Raw genomic sequence first — 27384 nt, forward strand, 5'->3', positions numbered from 1 at the left:
CCATTCAAAAATCATGTTAGGCCTCAAAAAATCATGATCTTGGCTAAAAATCATGAGATTTTTTCAAAAAATACATTTTTGGTTCTTATTTGCCTTTTGGGTTTTGAACCTTTAGGCTATTCTCAAGTCACCTTTTCAAGCTTTTCTCCACAAACATGAATGCTAGAACTTGTTTTTTAAAATGAAAGTGGAAATTCTCATGAAATAACAGGACTCCAGGAGCTGGGACTTTATGACAAACACTAAGGGCATGGCTACACTTGTGAGTTCGAGCGCATTAAAGCAGCCCCGGGCGCCCTAACTCACGACCCGACCACACTGGCAAGGCACTTAGAGCACCTGGACTCTGCAGCTGGAGCGCTCCTGGTAATCCACCTCCACGAGAAGCATAACGCTTGCTGCGCCTCGGCTGAAACGAACACCCAAGCGTCAGTGTGAACGAGGTGTTGCATTGCTGCACTCTGATCGGCCTCTGGAAACATCTCATAATCCCCTTAAGTCAAGTGGCCACTCTTGTCATTGTTTTGGAACTGGCTGCAGGAATGCAGACATGCCCTTTCAAAGCTCCGTTTCTGACAGCCGGCTGCTTATCTGCTCTGGGACAAAGCAACCATTAGTATAGAATGTTGCTTGCTGTGTGTGTGTGTGTGTGTGAGAGAGAGAGGGGCAGGGGGATGGAGGTCTGCTGCTGTCTGAACTTAAAAGACAGCATGCTGACATGCTCTCAGCCCCCACAAACCCACTCTTTCTCCCCCTACATACACACAACACATTCCCTGTCACACTCCACTCCACTCCACCCCACCCCACCCCATCTGAAAAGCATGTTGCAGCCACTTGCATGCTGGGATAGTTACCACAATGCATTGCTCTCTGTGGCCTTTGGAAGAGTTGCTAATGTGGCCACGCCAGTGCACTTGAATCTGACAGTGTGGACACACTGCAGCGCTTTCCATACTGCACTTTCCGAGGGTGGTTTAACTCACTGCGCTCTATATCTGCAAGTGTAGCCATGCCTTAAATAATTATACTTGTCCTCATCCCACAGATCTGGCTGACAGCTATGCATCAAGGTCTAAAAGCTGGTACATTCTTCTGGCCTGGATCAGATGTGAGAATTAATGGAACTTTTCCAGACTTATATAAAACATACAATCGGTATGTAAACATCATGTGGTGTGTGTGTGTTTTCCTTTGGTAGAGCAATAAATTAGAGGAGAGGTAGTCAGTTATTTTTTTGTCAAGGTCCAAATGTCTTGGTCACGGTCTAGTCATGGTCTAGACTCCAGAGAAAATAATACAAAAATAATAACGATAATGATAATAAGTAAATAAAAAGATTTTGCAGTCTGTTCAAAAGCATCTGATGGTCCGGATTTGGCTCGTGGTCTGCCCATTGACTACCCTTGAATTAGGGTGTGTGTGTGAGAGAGAGAAAATGATATGTAGGCTTTGTTCTGCTTCCTTTCCTGGTTTGGATCAGCTTTCACAAAATGATAGATGACAGAAGATAAATATCTTCCTGCTTACTAATATAGTCCTGCTGTGACGGTGCTGCCTGTGGGAGCCAGCAGAGGTCACTCAATCAGGGTGAACTGCAAACAGAACGGAGCAAACAAACACCAAATGCTGGTGGATATTCCAATACTTAGATTTACCAAGCCAGCACAAAACAGCTTCTATAGTACCTCACTGGTTACTCAGAAGTCCAAATAATGCAGTTCCCTTAAAGTACCCAGCCTCAGGCCTCCATCCAGCCACACATGTCAAACATGTGATGATAAATTCTGAAAATCTTATCTCGTCATATAAAAGAAAAGGTTCTCCTGATCCCAAGCCCCAGACCCAGGTCAAATGATGGGGGGAGGAGGGCAGGGATAGCTCAGTGGTTTGAGCACTGGCCTCAGGGTTGTGAGCTCAATCCTTGAGGGGGCCATTTAGGGATCTGGGGAAAAAATTGGGGATTGGTCCTGCTTTGAGCAGGGGGTGGGACTAGATGACCTCCTGAGGTCCCTTCCAACCCTGATATTCTATGATAACTCGGATCTTACCCAAAATACACGCTTACAGTCAATTAACTAAACTAAAATTTATGAAAAAAGAAAAGAGTTGGTTAAAAGGTCAACATACAGACAGACTTGAATTCAATTCTTGAGGTTCAGATACATAACAGAGATGTGTTGTAGTTGCCAAAAGTCCTTTAGAAATCGTCCATAGGTTATAGTCCAATGTCCATATTCAGGGTGACTCCAGTCAGTGACTGGGGATCTCAATCCTTATGGCTTCAGGTTTCCCCCTCTTGAAACCCAAAGCAGATCTGAGATGAAGAAAGATCCGTGTCCCAAGGTTTTCATACATTTCCTGCAGTCTTTTGGCGTGAGAAAACAATAGGCTTAACTTTCCTTCTTCCAAACATCATGGCAATTACACAGGATAATGTATCCATTAAACAGTTCAGATACAGGTTATATCAACCTTCAAAGAGACATAGACAATAATACTATTTCACTCAAGTATATGTTAATATTCCTTTTTTGATCTTTGAATCAAAGCTATAGCCATAGACAGGACTGGTTTGATTACATCACAAGACCTGAGCAAACATCTACTCTTCTATCCCTAACAACACAGGCTTGCATTTCAAAGCTCTATTCATTTACATATCTTCCTAACCAGTCTCTAAAGTTCGGCAATGGGTCAGGTCAGTCTGTGAGTTAATTAACTCTTTCTGGCCCTGTCACCTTTCAATGAGATATTCTATACACTCATAACATCACACCTGCACATTGTGAAAAAGCAGAATCCCACTAGCCAGAGCCTGCATTTTCCATTATGCATGTTGTGTAACTGACTGAAGAACCTATTATGCTATAACATGCTTAGGAGAGGTATGCAAAAGATTTGCCATCTGAATCTGGTGATGCGTTGCTGTCTTATATTTACACTTGGTGCAAATATTTCACAAATACCTACATTCTAACACTGATCACTCAATCTGAGCTCTTCCCTTACATGAAGTGGGAAAATCTTTACATGATATTGTCTATGTAGTTGAAAAACTCTATGTAATGAGGTAGTTATGGGAAACGTTTCACTATCAAATTGACCTTATTGCAAGTTTTCAAGGTATTTCACAGTAAGGCAGTAGCCTTTATGGTCAACTGTTGTTGTCTTATGAATAAACATTTCTCTGCAGTGGAAAAAGTATGTGCATTTGAGGATCATCATTAATAATATAAAAATCTTCCCTGAGGTCCTCAATCTTCTTCTCAGGTCCTATTTTTCTTGTCACTTAGATTCTGACTGTTGGTTGCTTGTGGGACATTCTACACTTTTCTCCAGTTAGTTGAACAGGGTCACTTGGAATTGCATTGTGTCGTTCAAGCTACAGCTGTCATCAGCAACAAATGGTGCTGTCTCAGTAACATATAGGCTGTTTTTAGTGAGTGTATACTAATCTATGATTGCCAGTCTACTTCAGAGTTTTGATCCCAGATTTTATCCGTGTGTGGTCATTAGAAACTTGGCAACTGGGCTCACATTATAAACACCAGAATGGTGTTAAAAATACAGTATATGGAACAAATCCTTCTCACCTTATGTGAGCATGCCTGGTGAAATCAGTTGGACTGCTTGTATGAGGAAGGCAAGCAAGATTTAGGGCTTTATCCAAAGCCCATGGAAGCTAGAGACTCCTGTTGACTTCAGTGGGCTTTAGATCAGGCCCTTAGCTTTTTATTTGTAAAATTTCCCATCATTGTAGTACTCCAAAATATTGATCTAGATATATTTAATGAACAGGAGTACTTGTGGCACCTTAGAGACTAATTTGTTAGTCTCTAAGGTGCCACAAGTACTCCTGTTCTTTTTGCGGATACAGACTAACACGGCTGCTACTCTGAAACCTGTCATATATTTAATGGATATCCAACCTTATTGTTGCCAAGTGATTTCAATGATCTTGAAATGAAGACAGGTTTCGTAACTCATGTGAACATAATTTTCAGTTCTTTGAAATACAGTTGCTATTGTATTGTTCTGATACAGTTCAATCCCATTTGAAGAAAGGGTGATAGCTATTCTTCATTGGCTGCAGTTACCTCAAGATGAAAGGTAGGTATTAAATTTCAAATGTAAAGCTTCTGTTTACAGTGTTAGAATAATGAAATAATAATGATTAATAAATACATTGCATTGTAAATGTTGTTTATATTTAATACCCTATGTGCATTATTTCAATAACTTCATAAAAACATAAGAGTGGCCATACTAGGTCAGACCAATGGTTCATCTAGCCCAGAATCCTGTTTTCTGACAGTGGCCAATGCCAGATGCTTCTGAGGGAATGAACAGAACAGGGCAATTATTAAGTGATCCATCCCCTCTCGTCCAGTCCCAGAATCTGAAAGTCCCTGGTTTATGGGATTGCATCCTGGACTATTTTGGCTAATAGCCATTGATGGATCTATCTAATTCTAATGATCTAATTCTTTTCTGAACCCAGTTATACTTTTTGTCTTCACAACATCCCTGGCTATGATTTCCATAGATTGACTGTGCATTGTGTGAAGAAATAGTTCCTTTTTATTTGCTTTAAACCTGTTGCTTATTAATTTCATTGTGTTGTGTGAGGGGGTAAATAACACTTCCTTATTCACTTTCTCCACATCAGTCATGATTTTATAGACCTCTATCATATCCCCCCTTAGTCATCTCTTTTCCAAGCTGAAGAGTCCCAGTGTTTTTAATCTCACCTCATATGGAAGCTGATCCATACCCTTAATCATTTTTAGTGCCCTTCTTGGTACTTTTCCCATTTCTAACATATCCTTTTTGAAAGGGGATGACCAGAACCGCACACAGTGTTCAAAGTGTGGGCGTACCATGAATTTATGTAGTGGCATTGTGATATTTTCTGTCTTACTATCTATCCCTTGCCTAATGGTTCCGAACATTCTGTTAACTGTTTGGACTGCCACTGCACAGTGCGGATGTTTTCAGAGATCTGTCTACGATGACTCCAAGGTCTTTCTAGTGTGGTAACAGCAAATTTAGATCCCATCATTTTTGTATAAATAATTGGGATTATGTTTTCCCATGTGCATTAATTCGCATTTATCAACACTGAATTTCATCTGCCATTTTGTTGCCTAGTCACCCAGTTTTGAGATCCCTCTGTAACTCTCAGCAGTCTACTTTGGACTTAACTGTCTTGAGTAATTTTGTATTGTTGGCCAATTTTACCACCTTTTCCCAGATCATTTATGATCAACAAATTAGTTGTTTCAAGCCTGTTTCTAAGCAAATTGTCTATACCTTTCTCTTCTTTTAAAATGTTTCCTCACTAAGTGATGCACAGTTGTTTCTATTACTTGATATCCATTGTTGAATTATAATTTTTTCCAGACTGTTTTTCAATGTGTATGTAAAATATTACATTTTTGGTGCTGTTTGATACAGACCACACTTTTACACTCTGTATTTAGAAGAACCAGATTCCTCAGGCCATAACTTTGGACCAGTCAGCAGTGGAGTAAGTAGGTGGTTTTTTGTTTTGTTTTGTTTTCAGACTATGTACTGAGTTAGTGATGAATCTTTGTAAAGCATGTTAATTTAACAGCCATAAACTGGAGCACTCATCTGCAGTATTTATTAGAACAACGACTTTGTGGGAGGGTGAACATGACCTAACATACCTAGTAAAAGGGCATTTAATAAATGTGCTGTTTTCAATGCTAACAAATTAGGTACTAACTTTAATTATAATTTAAAATTGCAAATGCAGATGAGGTTGTAAATGGTGTATATTTAGTCTCCCTCTCCCCTTCCCCCCACTCATCATACACTAGTTCTCCCTTTTGACACAAAATACTAGAAATTTTTGGAAAGAAAAAATTGTTTTCATGAACATTATCAGTTGAGGGGGGGGGAAAAAACTTTTCACTTAAAAAAGGTGGGTCGGAAGAGGTGGGGTGAATGAAACCTTTTAACCAGCTCTAATCCCAGTCCACTTCTGTGGATGGCTGTTCACGTTGTAACTGGCATGGTTGCTGGCTGTCTCAGACCACAGTTAGGTGGATATGAATCATATCTCCTTCCATGTCATACTTTGGCATAGGGCTGGGGTTCTCAACCTATTTCTTTCTGAGGCCCCGCCCCCAACATGCTGTAAAAACTCCATGGCTCCACCTGTGCCACAACAACTGTTTTTCTGCATATAAAAGCCAAAGTTGGCACTAGGGGATACCAAGCAGGGCAACTGCCTGTGGGACCATGCCACAGGGTGCACCACAAAGCTACATTGCTCAAGCTTTGGCTTCCGCCCTGGGTGGTGGAGCTCAGGGCCCTGGGCTTCAGCTCCATGCAGTGGGGCTTTGACTTTCTGCCCTGGGCCCCAGCGAGTTTAATGCTGGCCCTGCTTGGCGGACCCTCTGAAGCATGCTCACAGCCTGCAACGGGCCCTGGACCTCTGGTTGAGAACCACTGGCATAGGGGAAGCAGATACTACCACTGTCTATGCTGTAAATAAAGAGAAGCCTTCATTTTCCACCACGGGTCAATGTTACATCCTTCAGTAAATGCACTTACAAAAACAGGAAGAGGTGGAAGGGGGAAAAACTATTCAGTGATTTGGGAATATTAGAGAATGCTACTATCTTGAACTCAGGAAAAGTTTTGACATCTATAACTGACTTTTCCAAATTTCACTGGAGCCATCAACAGCAAGAAGCTTTCAATTTCTCTTGTGGAGCGCTTTCACAAACTGAACACTGTTTCTGTGATAATACTGAAAGATCAATGTAGTTCTTTAGTTGATTAACTGCCAATGAGAGCTTGACAGTGGTGTCTCTGTCTCCCTCCTCCCCTTCCCCACGTCTTAGGTAATATAAAATTCAGTTATTCTTATCTTTGGTTAGTAAATAAAATGTAGGTTACGTCTGTCAGAAACACTTTGAAGAATAGAAACCACTGTAAAGACATCTGACTAGCTCTGTAAGAGCATGATTCTGCAACCCTTACTCACACTGAGTAGAATTACTTATGCAAGTAGTCCCATCAAATGTAACTAGCTTATTATAAATATTAATTGCTTGTATTGATTACTTATGCATCTAAATTATTCTTGCAAGTAGTCCCACAGAGTCCACTGTCACTAAGTACTAAACATGAAAAAGGGTGAAGAATTGAAGCTATAGGATGGCATTTCTTTTGGTTTAAAATTAAATTTTCAACCAATGATTAAGACCCCAAGTCACTAGTCCATTCCTATGTTCCCAGTTAAAATGACCCAAATGACAGAAGTGTATAATAGATGTGAAGATGAAACTGATTGGACTATCTTTTTTTGTAAGAATTTCTCCTTTTAAACAAATAGCTCATACTTAACCTGAAGGGAAAACTTGGGTCTGACCATGCAATTCTTATTCACATGAATAGTTCAACTGAAACCCCTGGGAATACTTATGTGAATAGAGTCTGCAGGAAGAGGTCTTTTATTTGAATATGGGCCACACTGTGTCTTACATTTTACATTCACCAAATACAGATATATGAATTAGTTTCTAAATGCTTAACATCTATTTTACATCACCACATTTCTATTCTGCAGGTCATTCTTGCACTACAGAGAGTGGACAGCATAGTTGGGATGCTGATGGATGGTCTCAAACAAATGAACTTGCACAAATGCCTAAACATTATTCTTCTATCTGATCATGGTAAATTGATATGTAAACAGTGGCAAAATGAGGACAGACACATGCATGGAATTAAGTGGCAGGCTGCAACTTTTATTAACCTTTAGCACAGGGAAGGGACAGTACCTGCCCATCACCCACACTCTTCTATACCAGATATTTAATTGGTTCCAGTTTGGGGGTTACAGGGCTCGTTACCAATAGAAACTCAGTGTGGGGTAGGCTCTCCTCAGCCTACCCCCCAGGAATCAGTCTTAGCACCCCCCCTGCTGCAAGAGGAACAGAGCATGCAGAAGGGCACGGACCAAAGGTGTGAAGGCCACTAAATCTGACCTTGGCCCACAGAGGCCGCAAAGTCTCACTCGATTCCCATGAGCCCAAGGCCCATCACCAAAATGCCATTTTTTAAATTTATTTATTTTTACCTCTGGGAACCATTCATTTTATCCTCTTAACTGCACTGGAAACCTGCCACAAATTGTGATGAATTAACAACTCAACCCAAGTACCTCAGTTATGTATTAATCACATTCCTACCTAACCCACTGTGGTTTGAAGGTGCCTCTAGGAAGGTGAAAAATTCCCTGGTCCTCTGCCAACTGGCCCATGGGAGAGAAGATTCCTTCCTGACCCCTGAATGATCAATAAGTTGGAACCACAGACTCTGTAAGTCTGGGTTCCCATTCCTAGTTTAAGGAGAGTAGGCTGGGGCTGATGGAATGGAGCCAAAAGAGGGTCCACATGGTCCCCATTCCAGGTTAAATCCTGCAAGCTAGGGAATGCTGGCCAGTCAGCACCCCAACCTTCCCAGCTGGCCAGTGGCTGCAAGAGACAAATATGCGGAGAAGCTACTTGGTGTCCTTCAGCAAGCGTTTCCCTCTCTCCCTGCTGGGACTGTCCATTTTCACCACTGGCCTCCTCAAGTTCCCTCACCCATTGAAGCAGGTGGTGGCATTTTGTTTTCATAGTAGACATGCTTAAAGTCAGATGTCAGCTTTTGTACAGAAGAATATTCTGGAGCTGACACACCGCAGCCCCTTTACAGCTCTCTGGTGTAAGTGGGCCTTAGTGTAAATTACATTTTACAGTGCCAGAGCGGTGTAAATGGTCCGCATTGTACCTGAGAATCAGTCCTTTTATTGTTAATTTGTAGTGTTGGTGGGGGGAATGATAGTTCATTTCTTTTCACATGCTGCACCCAGCTCTCTCTTTCCCCCCATTCCACCTTAAGTGACTTCAAAGCAATAGATTCAATTTTTAAGACTATAATTAGTTTTTATTTATTATAATATCCTGTTTTTGTTTTTCTTAAGTAGTCACTGTGGTGTGCGTATACACACTGCACAAATGAAGCTGAAAGCCACAGCCATGACCTGTTGTTTCCACTAGCTTTCTTTGACCTGTCATTTACTGCAGGGCTGTGTGTATAAAACTTAGATTTCTGACCACAGTCCAGAATTGAAACGTTATCCACTCTACCAGTCCAACTCCCACAGTATCCTTTATTTTTCTCCTTCAGTGGTGAAAATCTATTTCCGTTTTCTTGTGAGAACTGTCATGAGGGAGTGTTACTGGGCTGCTGAAAGGGTAGATGTTTATGTACGGGATGAGTTTACAGTTCCTTTCTGCTGTTCAGATTATATTGTGCTTGGTGATAATTTAACCAGGAAAGCTACATTTCCCCTTTGTACAAAACAGCTATATATTCTGTTATCAGGAGTACTGCAGATTTGTACTACCTCTTTTAAAAATAACATTTTTTCCGTTTTGCAGGCATGGAAACAGCTAGCTGTAGTAAAACAGCATATCTGAGCACATATATGGAGAATGTTCAAGATATCACAATAATTCCTGGCCCTGCAGCTCGCTTAAGACCCCAAAACGTTCCAGATGAGTATTTCTCTTGTATGTAGTTGCTAATTTGTGTTACTTGATTATCTATTTCTAAACTTTTTAAAATTAAGTGAGGATTAATATGTACAGAATATACTGATATTCCTCAGATTCAGTACAAATTTACGGAGAAATGAACCATAAGGGTTGGGGAAACTGTTATGACCTAGAAGCATAAATCTTCTGCTCTTAAAGGCATTTAAAAACATGGTTCACTTACATGTGTAGCTGGGGCCCTTAATCTCTATATGGTTTAGCCAAACACAGGTTATTGGATTCAGTACAGGGGTAACTAGGAGAAATTTAATGACCTGTGATATACAGGAGGTGAAACTAGATAACTTAGTCCCTTCTGGCCTTAAGCTCTATGAAGGAAGGTTGCTGGATTAAATTTATTTTGTTTCTTTTGGTGGGATTTTTCCTTGGAAGTTTATTAGAAACATGTTTATAAACACTGTACGAAGGTTAAGTTATATCAAGAAAGCTCCAAGTTATTAGACTAGCAGAACAGTTACTGCTTGTTATGTGCACATTGCAATAAAATCTGGAATGTCAGATTCTAGTTGGCAACATCCATTTTTGTCAACACCATTTAAACTATAAATATCTGAACATTACAAGTAAATAACCAAAGTGACTGGAGAGAAGAAAATGTGAAGGGAAACCTCTCCTAAAAAGGCTCGTTAAAAAGTATAGCTTGAAGATTTTCTTACTGATTTTGTTTTTACTATTGGTTGCTTGGTTTTCATGCAGGAAAAACAAGTTGATTACATTTAGAAATTTATTTTTAACCTAGATGACTGCTTTATATGGTATTGAATCAACATTTCATAGTTGGACGCCTTTTATTTTGCATCTTTTTGTTTAAACTTTAGGTGACTAATTTTTACATCTGACTCTTCCAGTTGATTACCAGCACATTACCAGACAACTTACAGTAAGTGTAGTCTTTAATGTCGCTCATGCTTCTTGATTCATTTTGACATTTATTATTTTACAGCAGCAGTATGCTAGGTTCCTTACATAACATATAAAAAGAGAAGGACGCTGCCCCAAACAGGTTGCTGCCCCAAACAGGTTACTACCCAAGTCTAGATATGACACAATGACAGGTAGAGAAACAACAGGGAGAAAAGTGGACAAGGGTTATAGTAATAAGGGTTATAAGAAATAGCCAGCAGGATTTGTCAGGAACAAATCATGCCAAACCTACCTAATTTCCTTCTTTGACGGGGGTCTAGTGGGTAGGGGGAAAAGAGTAGCCATGATGTGTCTTGATTTCAGTAAGGCTTTTGATACAGTCCCACCTGACATTCTCATAAGCAAACTAGGGAAATGTGGTCTAGATTAAATTACAACAAGGTGTGTGCACAACTGGTTGAAAAACTGTACTCAAAGAGAAGCAGTGGTTTGCTATGAAAGTGGGAGGGCATATCTAGTGGGATGCCACAGAGGTCAGTCCTAGGTCCAGTACTACTCAATAGTCAATATTTTCACTAATGACTTGGAAAATGGAGTGGAGAGTATTCTTATAAAATTAGTGGATGACACCAAGCTGGGAAGGGTCACAAGCAAATTGGAGGGTAGGATTAGACTTCAGAATGACCTTGACAAATTAGAGAATTGAAATCAACAAGATTAAATTCATTAAAGACAAGTGCGAAGTATTACACTTGAAGAAAAAATCAAATGCACAACTACAAAATAGGGAATAACTGGCTAGGTGGTAGTACTGCTGAAAAGGATTTGGGGGTTATAATAGTCAACAATGTTATGCGGTTGAGGAAAAAGGAAAATATGATTCTGAGATGCATTAATGGTAATGGTGTATGTAAGACATGGGATGTAATGGTCCTGCTCTACTCAGCAATGGTGAGGCCTCAGCTGGGGTACTGTGTCTAATTCTTGGTGCCACACTTCAGGAAAGATGTGGACAAATTGAAGATATTCCAGAGGAGAGCAACAAACATGATAAAAAGGTTTCAAAAACCTGACCTATGAGGAAGGTTAAAAAAACTGGGCATGTCTAGTCTTGAGAAAAGAAAACTGAAGGGGGACCTGGTAACAGTCTTCAAATATGTTAAGGGCCCTTCTAAAGAGGATGCTGATCCATTGTTCTCCATGTCCACTGAAGGTAGGACAAGAAGTAATGGGTTTAATCTGCAGCAAAAGGTGATTTTTGGGTAGATATTAGGGAAAGGTTTCTAAATATAAGGATAGTTAGGGACTGGAATAAGCTTCCAAGGGAGGTTGTGAAACCCTGGAGGCTTTTAAGAACAGGTTGGAGAAACATTTGTCAGGGATGATCTAGGTTTACTTGGGTCTGCCTCAGTGGAGGGGGCCAAAGTTTATGACCCTTTGAATTCCCTTCCAGCTCTACATTTCTACATTGTGACCTCAGTGACTCACTTTTGGCTGATACATGACTTAAGTTTTGTTTGTCATTCATTAGACTTTTCTATTTTTAACTCCTCTCTCAGCTGACATTGCATCAGACTCACTGTCCAGATCACCCCATGCAGAAACCTCCTTATTGGCCTCATCAGGATTTTCTAGCCCCTTCTGTTCCCACCTCTGACTCCAAGCGTGGTCGGAAATGGTGTCGGCAGGCTCTGGTAGCTATTCTTGTTGTAGTTTGTAGGGTAGGACCCCCTAAGTGGCTCAGTCTAGTATTCCAGGAGCTGGCAAACTCCAAGTAGGGATTACATAAAGGAAAAGGGAATGTTGGTGGGTGAGAATATTAAATATCCATGGGTGACCAATATATTAAAACCTTTGTATGTGTCTGATTTTCCATAATAGAGTGTTGCAGCATTCTCAAACTGGACAATTCAACACCACTAGACTTTGACATCCTGTTCATGTGATGTCTCTTACCTAAGAGAGACCTCAATTAATAAAGGTCTTAATACCAGCCAGTGTTCTTAAGTCCAGTGTGATCAGAACCTTATCAGAAAAAGGAGCAAAAAATTAGATAATTAAAAAAAATTAGTTGACCGCATCCCTTAAATATAAGTGTTAAAATACAGATTGACCGATTCTCAAATGTAAGTAACTGATATTTATGCACCATCCAATAGGTCTTTGAGGGTGATGGAAAGACTCCCATTGACTTTAACAGGAGTTGAACAAGACCCTTTGTCGTTTAAAGCACTATTAAGCACTTAGTTTCTGATGTTCATAAGAATTTATGCATGATGGTCATGACTAGTTTTTTCACACATTATTAAATGTATATCTTAATTTAAAAATTTCAGTGCATAGACCCAGATCAGCATTTCAAAGCATTTATGAAAGAGTTCTTACCCAAGCGTTTTCACTACGTCAGCAACGACCGAATTGAACAAGTACATTTTTACTTAGACCCCCAGTGGCAACTCGCTCGGTAAGTTACCATTCATCAGTACTTGATTGTACAGTAAAGAGTTTCTTGACTTGTTCTTTTGCTTTGGAGGAGAAAAATTGACAGCCATTGGAGACTGAGGTCTCCGTTTATCCACAGAATAGGTGTAGCACAAAGTAAGCTTTTTCCTACACTGCCCTTGTCCCTGACTTTGTGGGATCACCTTAGTCTATATGAATTTCTCCTTGCTAAATATGCCTAAGGTGTTGGTGGGTTTTGTGATGTGGACACTTGTCAATTAAGAACCCATTTCTGGAAAGCACTTAAGTACCTGCTTAATTCCCAAAGCATGTGCTTAAAGTTAAGCATATAAGTGCTTTGCTGAATCAGTGTCCACCTGTGAACTGCAGTGACTCAACTCACTTCTCACAAGCTATTGAACAACCCTGTTGTACTTCTAGCTACTAGCAGCCCAGGCAGAAACTTCGCTGGGGACCGAGAGGTGAAATTTCCTGAGCCATCCCCCATTATGTCTTGGTTTTTCTTATTTCACTGTCAGAAATTGCATTGTTTCTTCTGACCTATACATTTTCCATTGCTAGAATAGTAGTGTATATTGTGTAGTGTTAATAAGGGTTTAATTTAGGAGTGGGACAGTGGTCCATATATAGCAAGTTGACATTTGATGAGAGAACCTGTCTGGTGTATGTTTTACGACTTTTAAAATAAACAAGCAAATGTAAAGCTAACTAATTTTACTAAATTCCCTAAAACACTAAACAGTAAAATAATTGAACTGAGGTTACAATGGAGATCACAGGAATTAATCAAGGAATTAACAATAGTATAATTGGAATCAATAAATCAACAAGAATATAGATTGAGATAAACAACTGATCAAATTATTGCATGAACACAATCGGAATCAAATCATGAAACCAACACTTACCCATGACACTTACTTCTCTGTTGCTGCTGGCAGCAAAAACTGCCTTCAGAGCTGGGCACCTGGCCAGCGGCAGTTGCCACTTTCTGGCCACCCACCTCTGAAGGCAGCGCAGCCGCCAGCAGCCGCACAGAAGTAAGCCCGGGCGGGGTGCTAGGATGCCTGAGAGCAGCCGCTGGCATGTGTCCCCGCCCACCAGGGAATGCTTCCCAGGACAGGTGGAGGATCTGGGACTCCCCACAGTGGCCTGGACTGACCTGCTACAGCCACGCTCCTGGGCACAACCCCTTGCAGTCACTGCTCCCAGAAGACTCTGCCGGCCCCAGAGGCAGGTCCCCCCACATAGGCTGCGAGCATCGAAGCGTGGTGGGGAGCTGAGGAGCAGCCGCAGCCCCAGGGTCCTGAGTAGCAGCAGGAGTAGACGGGGGAGCTCCGTGGCTCCCCGCACCATGGCACCAGCCAGTGCAGCAGCCACCCCACGCTGCCCAGCTCTGGCTTTCAGCCTCCGACTGGGTCAGGGCCTCGGGGGAAGAGGCGGGGCTGGCACTTAACTGAGGAGGAGCAGGGGGCAAGACTAAGGAGAGGGGTGGGGCCTCATGGCAAGGGAGGGCACAGCCACCCCCTATCTTCTGTGTAGCCCACCTCAGCCCACCCACTGGGAAGAGGCTGGTGCTGCCCATGACTTGCAGAGATTATAACTGGAGATGGCAGCCTCTATTCTTCAAAATTTAAAGGTTTTACTCCTCCAGAGCTTACAGACTCTGTAGGCCCCTGGGGTATAGATTTCTCTTTAGTTAATGTCCCCTTTTATATGCAGACAAACCTACTGAATATATTTTTACATAAATACATTTTGTAAAGTAAGTATTATTGGTTACATACCCTGTGACTTCTTTTAAATAGGAAACCATCTGAAGTCAAATATTGCAGTGGTGGATTCCATGGCTCAGACAATCGCTTCATGAGTATGCAGGTAAGATTCAGAAGATGGTAACGCTTATGATAGCGTAATTTACCTTATTCACAGCTTGCAAAGGATGATTTTCATGCATATGTTTGTTTAATTCAGGACACACCCTGTGACGGGGTATACCAGGGCCCTGGGCTGCAGGCCATGCTGTTCTGCTATACCCTGCCCCAGGAAGCAGTGAGGTGGGAGAAAAAGAGAAGCAAAGATGGGTGGTTTTTGCCTGCTTAGAGAGGCCTCAATGGAGCAGCCATCTTGGAATCCATAGCCAATCTGAGCCCAGCAGACTGAGAGAAAAGGATCTATAGGGCCTTAGCGGGTCAGTTCCTGGCTGGGATGAGAGGAGTGAAGAAGGGGGATGGAGCTAGAAAACCTGTGGATGTTGGCCCTGAGATAAGGATAGAGATAAAGGGCCTGGTAGGAAGAGGCCCGGGGAAGTAGCAACTATGGATTAGAGTAAATAGTACAGTATGTGGTTGCAGTTTATAGGGTCCCTGGGTTGGAACCCAGAATTCCCCTACTAGCCATAGGTGAAGTGTTATAAACCCCAAGAAGGGGACAGGTCTTATTTGGGAGCCCAAATAAAGGGCCCAGAGCTAGGACTGATGACTCTAGCAAGGGCAAATATGCTATATAGTTATTGGACTCTTTGAACCCCATCTGGGGTATTATTTGGACTTTGTGTCTTGGCTGGAGGGCCAAGTTGGTGAAGACTCATCAAGGTCAGCTGGTAGCTTAGAGTAGTCAGGAGGGCATTAAACTTATAACAAAAGGGGAGGGTAAAACGATGAAAGATATGAGCACTCAGCACAAAATCAAGATGCTGAGAATAAAATTAATCAAGGATAAAGTTTGCAGATGACACAAATATTAGGGGAACGGTAAATAATGAAGAGGACAGGTCACTAATATAGAGCAATCTGGTTTACTTGGTGTAAACTTGGCACAAGCAAACAATATACATTTTAATACAGCTAGGTACAAAGAATGTAGACCATTCTCAAATGATAGGGGCTCTATTCTGGGAGCAGTGATTCTGAAAAAGATTTGGGGATCGTAATAGATAATCAGTTGAACATGAGCTCCCGATGTTGTGGCCAAAAGAGCTAATGCAATTCTTGAATGTATAACCAGGTCTCTTGAATAGAAATAGACAGGTTATTTTACATCAATGTTTGGCACTGGTGTGACCACTGCTGGAATACTGTGTCCAGTTCTGGTGCCTACAGTTCAAGAAGGATGTTGATGATAAATTGGAGAGGGTTCAGAGAATGATTAGAGGATTAGAAAACATGTCCTATAGTGAAGAGAAGGTTAATGGGTGACTTCATTAGTTTATAAGTATGGGAAAGAAATATTTAATAATTGAAATATTTATTTGTAACTTGAAGCTAGACAAATTCAGATGGAAAACAAGGTGTAAATATGTAATGGTGAAAGTAATTAACCACTGGAACATTGTGTCAGGGTTTGTGGTGAATTCTCCATCACAGACAATTTTTAAATCAAGATCAGCTATTTTTCTAAAAGCTATGCTCTAGGAATTACTTGAGGAAGTTCTATGGCCAGTGTTATACAGGAGGTCAGACTAGATGATCACAATTGTCCCTTCTGCCTTGGAATGTATGAATATTGCTGTTCATTTATGTGCTCCTTCTATAGAGCTGGAGTTAGTAAATACAATGGAAATTTGACTCTTACTACAGAAACCTGTACATGTCTTCAACAATTATGTATTGTTGAGATCAAACAGTCTTAAAAGTCATAGTTAAACACATGTAATTGACTTTACCCCATATTTGTATTATTCACCTAATCTAGCCAATTAGCCTTTCCAACCCTCCCTTCCCCCAAGAGGAAGGATTGTTTTATGGTTAATTCAAAGGGACTGAAAGCTACACCTGGGGTCTTTTCTCAGCTCTGCCACCAAGCTTGTGTGACCTTGAGAAAGTGACTGAATCTGAGATTGTGATCATTGTTTGCAAAGAGCTTTTAGATCTTGCCAAGGAAGGTGATATAGAAGGGAAACAGTATTATATCGCTTCTGGAAAAATAGGTGTGATCTACTGGGTGTGCAGTTTTCATCCAGAAAGGGAAAACCAATGAGTGCCTCAGACTAAAGTCTTGCAAAGAAGCTGTTCAGGTGACGTATGCCAGTCATGTTGGGACAACCGTTATACTAAGTTCCTTTTAAGTGATTTTATTTAAGTAAGCATATGGAAGCCGAAATAATTTGCTCAAAAGGAGGGAAGAGAGCAGGACTTTCATACATCACAAGGTTTACATTTGCTGAAGATAACTTTTAAAGCCAGCTGTGAATCAAACTGTCCACCTCTCCCATCTTCTGGAAATGCTTCTTCTACCTCTTCAAATTTCTTCCATGATTAGCCCTATGTTGTCATGTGAAAATATATATCTATCTTTAAAAAAAAAAAAAGAATAAGAAAGAAAGAAATCTGCACCTAGTTCAGTCCGTGGCACACTGTATATGTTTATCGTCAAAGATGCGGTGATAAACTGAAACCACTTTTATCCATTTACATTTTAATGTAATAATATGTACACTTTTTTACTGTAATGTTCCTTAAAGACAAAAGTAAATTGGAGTTTTGTTTAAACTGTAGGCTCTCTTTATTGGCTTTGGACCTGGATTCAAGTTCAAGACTCAAGTTGACCCATTTGAAAATATTGAAATCTATAATTTGATATGTGGTAAGAATAAGCAATCTTTTTTTTTTTTTTTTAACCTCATAAGCCTGTGAAAACCTTTTGGGCATAAAAATAAAAATCTTAATAAACACGTGCTTAAATCTCTGATGAAGCTTCTCCTTTAGAGCCTAATGCATTTCATAAATTTGAAGCCATGTTTATTCCTGAGAAAAATCAGACCCCTAGAGTAAAAGATTAATATGAACTGTCTGATTGGAACAATTTGACTTTTGACATAAAAGAATTAAACTAATCCGTCTTGCCCCTGCCAAAAAGTAGCCTGTCTAGATTACTTGATTTATGTGTTTCCTGCTTTCCTTGCGTGCCTGTGTGCTCACTGACAGCACATCCTCATACAATTTATTCAGGACCCTTGTCACTTTATTTCCTGTAACATTACCATTTATTGCAACAGCAACATCAACCTAAGATCTCTTTCTGAAAACTGAATGCCTCGTTGGCTCCTTTGCTCTCCCCTCATATTATGTTGTCTCTTCTTCCCTTTTACTTTTCTCTGTTCTTGGTTTTCTTAGCTCACCACTGTCTTCCATTGTCTGTCTATAATCCTCCATATCTCTCTCTCCACCTGCTAGTTCCCTCTGTGTCCCTGGGGGTCTCCACCTGTCTTTCCACCCTCTGAAGCACATTTGCCAACTTTCACACAGTAAATAAGCACCCCAACTTTCACAATAAGCCAAAAATCAAGCTAATCCCATTTCAAAATAAGGCCAAAACAGGCCAATCCCTAAGAACCGCATCACTCTGTGACTAGATCCCCTTGGCGTGCAGTCTGGGACTGGGGTGGGCCTGCTGTGCACCCCCGACTCTCTGCCCCCTTTGCCCCTTCTTGCCAGGAGTTGATTCCCCCCCCCCCCCAAAAAAAAAAAAAAAGCAACAAGCTACAAGCCAAAAACTAGCCAACAAGCAACTCACAAGCCAATTAAGCCAAAAACAAGCCCAATTTCTTCATTTCTCCCACACACACACACACGGATTTGGCTTGTCTGCTCTAAAGCCTCCCCTGGAAACTCCTCCTTCCCCTTTTTTCACTTGAATTCACCCTTGCACTAGGTCCTCCTCAAGGGAGATTCTATTACCAAAGGCCTTGATCCATAAAAACACGTAAGCCTGTGAATAGGCATACTGAAGTCAGTGGGAAAGCTCTGGTGCCTAAATGTTTTAGTGGATCAGGGCCATCAGCAGGAAGCAGTGCCCTTTTTTCTCTTACTTGCACATACATTGTTGCTTCCTTCTGGGACTGTTGCTACTATCATTGATGAAGGATATAGTAGACTAGTCACCAGTTAATCTCCACAGGCAAGCTTCTCCCTTGAGCTATCACTTCTTATGGGGAGAGGCAAGAGTGGAGGTCTGTATTGGCAGCTCAGAGGAGCCAGTTCAGCTGTAGGCCCTAGTGCCTTCAACAGGTACCCATGCCAGCATCTCAACTTTCAGAAGATAACAATTGATCAGGAGTTCCCCCAAAACTGGGTGCTCAATAGCCACCAACTTTGTGCACCAATTATTAGAGTTCTAGCCACTATTTCAGATTTGGAAGCTACAAGTTCAACTCCCACAAGGTACAAGTGTGTGTGTGTTTTTTTGCATAGGGGAGCGTTGTCCCTTCCCTCTGCACTATCAGGAGGCAGGTGGATGAGAAATGGTGTCTCCCTCCTTCACTACAAGTGACAGTCACAAGTGGTAGCTGGCTGTGAAAGCAGCTACATTAATCTGCCACCTGACTTAGTTTGACTGTAAGGAATACTAAAACAGAAACAGGCAATGCTGCAGTCATGGCACCCGCATGAGTATAGTCACAGCCAAACTGCCATGTATTTTTTTCAATCCCCCTTAATGTTCAGTTTGAACTGTTTGTAGATTTGCTTGGTATAACACCAGCCTACAACAATGGAACTCATGGAAGCCTAAACCACCTTTTAAAGAATCCTGTTTACGTTCCAAGACATCCAGAGGAAGAAAGTCATCCTTCTGTTTATCCACTCTTGAAAACCACCTCTTCATTGGACATTGGTTGCTCATGTGATTTGGCAGTAAGTAATTCAGATGGATAAAACTGCTGAGCCAAAATAATATGTTTTGTATTTGTGTCTGAAACTGTATACTCCTGAGTGTGATCACTACATTCATAATTTTGCCATCTATAGGCCTGATAGAGTGCCCATTGACATCAATGGAAAGATTTCTGTTGATTTTAATGAGCAATAGGTATAGAGGGCCTGATCTATCTTTTCGCGTAGGACCAAATGCTGCCATTGGAAGGCAAGGTTTGACAGAGAAGCATTGAACTCTTGCCTTCTTGACTTTATCATATGGGAATTTTCCTCCCGTGGACTATAGTTGTACATAAAATTGAAGACTTTATTTTCTTAATTTTAAACCTTGATCATGCACACTGTCAATGGGCAGCCCTCCAGTTGACTTCACTGGGAGTTCCTGTGTGGAAGGCTTGTGGAACAGAGGGCTTGAATTTGTTAACAAAGCGGTTTGTATATTTATTGTTGAGAACTGTTGGCAGGGAATTGTGCTCTGTATAACAAATAGTAGCATCCCTGTGTTTTGTTTTATAGGGCTTGCCCATAAGGGATTTTCAGCAACAGTTAAATCACACTGCATCAGAAGGTAAGCATTTTATTTTATAGGAGAAAATGGTGTTTTTGTTTTGTTTTAAATAAAATAAAAAGGTTTTACTTTAAAAAAAGTTTGACCAATGCCTAGATGTATCCTGAGTCCTACTCAAGTACCTGGGCTGAACAAAGAATCTCATCTTTTACCGGTATTCACCTGAACTATTCATCTTTACAAATAGATCCCTCTGTCTTGTAAACTGCCATTCTTTAAAATTCTATTACTATGCAGTATATTTTTATAGAAATGTAGTCTATGTTTGGGGCCATTACCTCATGGTTGCTCTGTTAAATACAGAACTGATATGGCATATATGCCATCTATTTCTTGATTATCTAGATATACTTGAATTCTCCTATAGTAGGTTTTGAATTTTACAACATCGGATACATAAGAATTTAATGAGGAAAAATTAGCTAGGAAAACCCCGCAAATGTTAATGCCTTGAAGCCTGCATATATGATGAAACATAGAAGATCTTTACTTTAGACAGTCTAGAGTATTAGTCATAAGAATAAAATAGGTTTATTTACATGGTCAACAGTATATCTGCATCACTGTGATTTGTAATAGAATGTATTCTGTTATGACCACACTGAAGCTGTTCTTTTCCTCTTAAATGAGCCTTTGACCAATAGCCAGTGACTAAGTCATCATAACTAAAACCTAACTAATGGTCATGTGAACTGTATCTGCTGGCATTAATAATATCAAAAAAGGATTCAGGTTGATTAGAGTGTCAGAAAGATCAATAAGTTGGTATGGACCTTCTTCTGTGTTTGTATTCAAGACAGAGGTGACATCACCACCTCTCATGAAAATAAATTCTGTACCCATGAGGAACTCCCATTAATATCTGTAAGGTTATGTCCCCATTGAAGGCAGGATTAGACATTTTTTGTCCACTCATGAATAACCTGATGCTTTGGCAGGTATGTGTAGACTGATGTGGTGTAGGCAGTGGGATAAGAGTTTTTCATGAGTCTACTCAACAATAACAGCAGATACTTTAAAAACATACCTCAGAACCTCTTAAAATTCTTGCTTTCTGTACTTTGTAGCACCCATGCAGATGATCAATAAAATGAGATCCACTTAGTAACTTTTTAGGCCTGATCCTGGGAATTTTGCTTGAGTTCCCAATTCAGCAAGATACTCAGTGGGTAGTCCCATTGAAGTTAGTGGGACTACTGACTTGCTTAAAGTTAAGCACATACTTAAGTACCTTGCTGAATCAGGGCCTAAGTAAAGACTGTAGGATCAGGCCCATAATTCCAATTAACTCACTTTTGTAAAGATGTAAGTCTAAGGGCCTGGTCCTGCATCCAATGATGTTAATGTCATTGTCTTCCAGTGGAAGCAGGATCGTTCTGCACGTTTAACAGTTTAGATAACAATACTCCAGTAATTCAGATCTTGATATTAAAATTTATAGTGACTACACTTACCAAATACAGTAGAACCTCAGAGTTACGAACACCAGAATTACAAACTGACAGGTCAACCTCTCATTTGGAATCAGAAGTACACAGAGCAGAGACCAAAGAGAAGGCAAATACAGTATAGTACTATGTTAAATGTAAACTACTAAAAAATAAAGGGAAAGTTTTAAAAAAATAATTAAAAAGGTAAGGAAACCTTTTCTGTGCTTGTTTCATTTAAATTAAGATTGTTAAAAGCAGCATTTTTCTTCTGCATACTAAAGGTTCAAGGCTGTATTAAGTCAATGTTCAGTTGTAAACTTTTAAAAGAACAACCATAATGTTTTGTTCTGAGTTACGAACATTTCAGAGTTGCAAATAACCTCCAATCCCGAGGTGTTCAGAACTCTGGGATTCTACGGCACAAGTGAAAGGAGTCACTACAGATTTAAAAAGAAAAACCAGTGACTATCCTGTAATACTTTTGAGGGGGTGGGGATATTAAATCCCTTCTGGATTCAAAGAAAAGAATAGTTCATAGCCACACAGGGAAAGGAGCCACACACAATTACAGTGGTGCAAAAACATTAAAATGTTTCCTGTCCTGAATTATTCTGCATTGTATGGAGAAATTAGGCACACTTTTTATTAGAGTGACTGTAATTACACTGTCATGTAGTTGCATTCCAATAGTGTAATTATATTGTAATGGCATTTTTTTTTTCTTGCTTTCTCAGGTCAGTTGGTAGAAAAAGGGGTGTAAGGCACAGTCTCTGGCTATGACAGTAATTCATTGTGGAACTAAGTGCACACCCTTATGAAGGACTAACCAACATTTCACTAAGTCATTGATTAATTAAAGGACTTCAAAGAAATACATTGAAATCAAAGTCAATTATATGACTTACTATTTAGTTGCGTTGCTTCAGTAAAACTGAAGTCTGTCCCAAACCTATCAACTAGTCATGGTCTCTCCCTGAGCACTAAGAGTGGTGGGTTCCAGAAGAAACACTTGAACTGAAACACCCACCCAGATTTTTGGGAAATTTAGAACCATCTCTAATTTTAAATGATTACTCTGTACTGGCAAAATGCATTACTTCCTCTTTGAGTTTAATTCTACTATATATTTAAATGTCTGATACTGGTTATTTACCAATCTGTTGCATGATCATGGAGGTGCTCTGCAGGCTAGTACCTTTCTCTTACTCTTGTCTTAATCATAATTTTCTGTGTGGTAGTTGGAAATTGTGGCAAGTTCTTGCCATCACAAGAAATATGAGGGTGCACTGCAGAAAATCTCAACAAATATGCAAAGTGTATAGAACTTGTAATAAACCCTGTTTCTGCTCTAGTAAAGAAGATCGAGAAATACAGTTTGCCTTATGGGAGGCCCAGGGTTCTACAGAAGAGAAGCACATATTACCTCCTTTACCATCACCAGTATGTGAATGGATACAGCCAGGATCTCAATATGACTTTGTGGAGTGCCTACACTGTTAGCAAATACGTAAGTATTTGCTGGCTTCTGTAATGCTTTGTTCTTCCTACTGTTACCCTTTTTGGTCAGAGGTTGTTTTTTTTGTTGTTGTTGTTTTTTGTAAACTGGAATTTCAGGGCTGGAAGCAGCTCTGCTTTTGAATATTTGTTGCCCCAAAATTCACATAATAGCTGCCCATAGCATCTGTCCCATGAAAACACCCACAGGAGAGGGAATGTAGGGAGGGAAAACATACAGTGGATGGATTGTGGCTCCTCTTCCTTCCCTGAAGTGAGCTCCAGTTCTGCCTCCAGAAACCAGCAGATCCCCAGGAACTGTGGCAATCTCCAGTAGGCAAAAGCCATTGGTGGAGAGGCCCTGTGAATCCACTCTGGCTTTGGGTCTCTGGATAGGCCCACTCCTTTGCAGTCTGGGTCCATAGCCTCTATGGTAGTGGCTGCATCTGGAACCCCCACGTTAAGAATGGTTTCATAGTACGAGGGGGCCCTTTTCTAAAGGGCATCCTATGTAGTTTCTGTGTGGCTAGTGTATGATGAGAAACCAGGCAGGTCCTTGACCTGTGCCTTCCCTTTCTCAAGGCAGGAAGCCCATCTGTGTAGTCTGAGGAAGGGAGAAATGGAGGTGAAGTGAAGGCTGACAACCAGTGTTCGCTATTCATACATGAACATGCTTTCCATGCAGAACAGGGGAGGTCTGCTTGGGAATCTTGTGGGTGCAACTAGCCCAGGCTTTTCAGAATTGTCCAATTTTGTTTCTGAGAATATTTAAAAATCAAAAATACCCACCTTCTATCCTGTATGCCACCTGGTAAATGGATAGATTCATATTCATAGACTAAAAGGCTAGAAGGGGCCATTAGATCACCTAGTCTGACCTCCACTATAAAACAGGCCATTAAATTTCACCCCATTACCTCTGCATTGAGCCCAATAACCTATGTTTGACTTGAGATATTGACAGTAAACTGACAAGAACCAAATCCAGTTCTTAAATATTGGAAGAGGCTAGCAATAACTTGTTGCCAAATACACTGATCCCCGATGTCACCTTCTAAATACTCATCACTGAAATTATAATCAATATTCACATGATTCCAGGGCAAGTATCTTTAAAGTAAAATAGAGTGAAACACACATGATGGTATAGAAAATAAATATTTCTATGAAATAAAGTATTCTTAGAGTGGCCTTAGATTAAAAACACTTTAGGATCAGCAGAGAATGTTATTCAGTCTGATTACTTGGCGAAATTGCAGGATTTTCAATAAATGTGTGTGTTTGTTTGTTTTTGTTTTTTAAATAACCCATCATACAAAACTATACTTCAGAATAAGCTACAGGCAAACAAATACTTCACAAAAAATAAAATCCAGGACTGCTAAATCACTTCACCGCCACAACACCTCCCGAAGGCTCTCAGGCACCTCTAACGTGCACATCTAGGTTTTCTTTTTGATAAAGGAATTTCTTCCCATAGCACATGGAATGCCTAAGTTCCGTTGTTTTATTTATAAGATACTCATGAAGCAATTTTTGCCTCATCAAAATAAGGATGCAAGAACATTTAATCCTTCTGAAACTTAGTCTCCTCATACAACTAAGAGCAATTGCAGATAATTTTTTAGGGTTTTGTAAACCCAAGTATTAAAGTGAACCATAATGGTGACTCAGCTGTTTGTACAGCAAATTATTATTCTGTTTCTGTTCAATAGGATAACTGGACTGCCTCTGTGGAAAACGTGTCCAACTGTTTACATGTGGACATTCGTATCCCTTCTAGTTCTAGCAAGACTTGTTCATTTTACAAAAGTCACCATCAACTGAACTACGGATTCCTTTTCCCTCCAAGTAAATTCACTGTCTTTTCACACAACTTGTCTGAGTTCTGTCATCCCTTTGTTTTGTTCATGCAATAGTGGAAGGGGGCACCCTTTGTAATAAAACACTCCAGGGAATTAACTGAAGGCATCAGGTTGCTACTCCTAAACCATTTGCAGTGTAGTCCATTTCAATCTGCAATTTATGCTAATATGCAAGAAGTAGGAATCTCCAAACTTTACTTTGGTGGTTGGCAGGATGCCCAAGATGTTCTTACTCCCTCTGTCACCAAAGACAATTCAGGGTGTCTTGAATAAAGCAGAGGAGGAAAATCACTTGCAAAAATTTTACAGCTAGACCAATACTGGGTGAAATCATCGCTCCACTGAAGTCAATGGAAATTTTGCCATTGACTTTAGTGAGGCCAGGATTTCACCAGCTGTGAAAAGTGTAACTGGCTAGGCCTGCCCTCTTAGTTACAGTGTATTGGTTCACTAGATGGAAAAACCTTGCATCAGAACATTCTTCATCCCTTTAAACAGCATGGAATTATTTCCACCGTCCCTCTGGAAGTTTGCGAGGTAGTCAAGTTTCTAACATGGCACCTCACACAGGAAGGGGGGAAAGAGTTTATGAACTCTGAATCAAGTCTTGTGAACTGGGAAAATACAAGTAGTTCAAATTTCAACCTTTCTTCCTAAGTGGTTGTTACTGTTTCAAAAAGCCCACATGTCTTGTGGACAAGAATGCTCATGTCAAATACTGGGGTGTAGCGTTCAGTGGGAAACTTCCTTCAATCAACTAGGATGGAACTCATTTTATAGCTGAAATACAGTATTATCCCACATCAGGTCTTCAGTAAAATAATTAATTGTTTGCACTTAAATATTTTGGGCCTGATTCTCTAACACTTTGTGTAGCTATTTATACCTGTGCAAAGTGAATGTGAAACACTGCTATTCTGCTCCAGTAGCATTTTACCCCTACTTTGCACAGATGTAAATGGCTATACAAGGTGCTGGGCAGTGGAGAATCAGGTATTATTGGTATTATTTGGTATTATTTCTTTTTGATTATTTGAGCATCCACACTAAGTTTTTGGGTGCTAGGGCAGAATCTTCTAGGGTTAGATAGTGCTGGGCCCTTCTACTTTTTTTCATCTATTCTGCAGGCAGAATGAGTTGGTAGCAGTCCCTAAAACTCATGCAGTGATCCAGAGGTGACCAGTGAAATCTAAAAGTGTGCACAGATTTTTATATTTTCAGGAATGTGTCCACTTTATATTTGACAACTGCACTTACTGGAGCTGCTGCCTAGATTGCTTCATTCTCTATGCACCTGATCTAACACCCGTTTAAGAGAATGAACAGATCTCCCCATTGACTTCAGTGAGAGCAGAATCAGGCTCCAAGTGCATTTACTCTTTTGAAATAGGTCAGACCCACAGTAACGTTTTTAAGTTGATCTATTTAACCTCCATGTAGCTGGCATCTCATGGCTTTCCAAGTGACCCTACAAAGTAATGAATAATTCATCATTCATTTCTTTTAGATCTAAGAAAAGATACAAAGAGTTCCTATGAAGCACTATTTAACAGCAACATTGTGCCAATGTATCATGAGTTTAAAGGTAATTATGTACATCTATTTACATGCAAAAACATTGCTGATTTGCTTGTTTCCAAATCATTGCAAAAGTTCCCTGGCTCAGCTGCCTCTGTAAATTAAGTCCCAGCCAAGATAATTGGTAACAATTGGGCCAGACTGAACTCCTTGCTTACATAGACAAGGAGTTACTCATTGGAGTAGTTTTACGAAAGTCAGTAGAATTGATCATGTGAATAACTGCTCACCACAATGATTTTGGGGTTCCCAGTCTCTGGTCCTATGTAAACAAAGGCCCAGAACTCATTTCTTAATTTGACATTTTACAATGTTTTGTTGCTTATTTTTCCTCCTGTCTGAATTTCACCTGCGTGTATTTTGGGCAGAGTGTCTTTAATGGACTCAGATGCAGTTAAATAATCAACACCAGTTCCCAGTTTAGGAGTGCTTTCTAGGCTCAAAGATGGTCTTGTACCTGAGTTTCTTATCTGAAATCTGGTCTGCTGTAGTAATAAGGGCAACAATCTCACATCTAGCAGAGAAGGGATGTGCAAGCTAGACATGCATGAGTGCATGTAGGACACGGGGATTGAGTTGGTATCTGAGAAACTAGGTACAGAACTACGCCCCCTGCTAAGCAGGTCTGCATCAGCCTAATACAGTTATATTTCACATGGGGAACATAAGGTGGCTCACTCTTAACTGGGACATCAGTCTCTCAGAGGCATGAGGAGAACCTTGGAGACTAACAATAAACATCTCTCTTCTTCTGTCTTCATCATAGCTGTCTGTATACTGATAAATACACAGTGCAATTATTTTCAAAAATTCTCCCCCGAC

At 40.4% G+C, this 27384-nt stretch overlaps 1 protein-coding gene across 1 annotated transcript in view; it reads left to right on the plus strand.

Moving 5' to 3' along the window:
• ENPP1 (ectonucleotide pyrophosphatase/phosphodiesterase 1) overlaps positions 1 to 27384 on the plus strand; it is a 77017-nt gene that overhangs the window by 45974 nt on the left and 3659 nt on the right. Inside the window, exons 9-22 of the mRNA XM_074948444.1 lie at positions 1049 to 1158; positions 4048 to 4113; positions 5461 to 5533; positions 7610 to 7718; positions 9471 to 9602; positions 10496 to 10527; positions 12848 to 12975; positions 14783 to 14852; positions 17471 to 17558; positions 19434 to 19606; positions 20144 to 20195; positions 22978 to 23132; positions 24835 to 24970; positions 26492 to 26569. Coding sequence (XP_074804545.1) covers positions 1049 to 1158; positions 4048 to 4113; positions 5461 to 5533; positions 7610 to 7718; positions 9471 to 9602; positions 10496 to 10527; positions 12848 to 12975; positions 14783 to 14852; positions 17471 to 17558; positions 19434 to 19606; positions 20144 to 20195; positions 22978 to 23132; positions 24835 to 24970; positions 26492 to 26569 — 1402 coding nt within the window. The remainder of the gene's footprint in view (positions 1 to 1048; positions 1159 to 4047; positions 4114 to 5460; positions 5534 to 7609; positions 7719 to 9470; positions 9603 to 10495; positions 10528 to 12847; positions 12976 to 14782; positions 14853 to 17470; positions 17559 to 19433; positions 19607 to 20143; positions 20196 to 22977; positions 23133 to 24834; positions 24971 to 26491; positions 26570 to 27384) is intronic.

This window comes from Natator depressus, chromosome 3 (assembly GCF_965152275.1).
Source record: "Natator depressus isolate rNatDep1 chromosome 3, rNatDep2.hap1, whole genome shotgun sequence".
Lineage (NCBI taxonomy): Eukaryota > Metazoa > Chordata > Testudines > Cheloniidae > Natator > Natator depressus.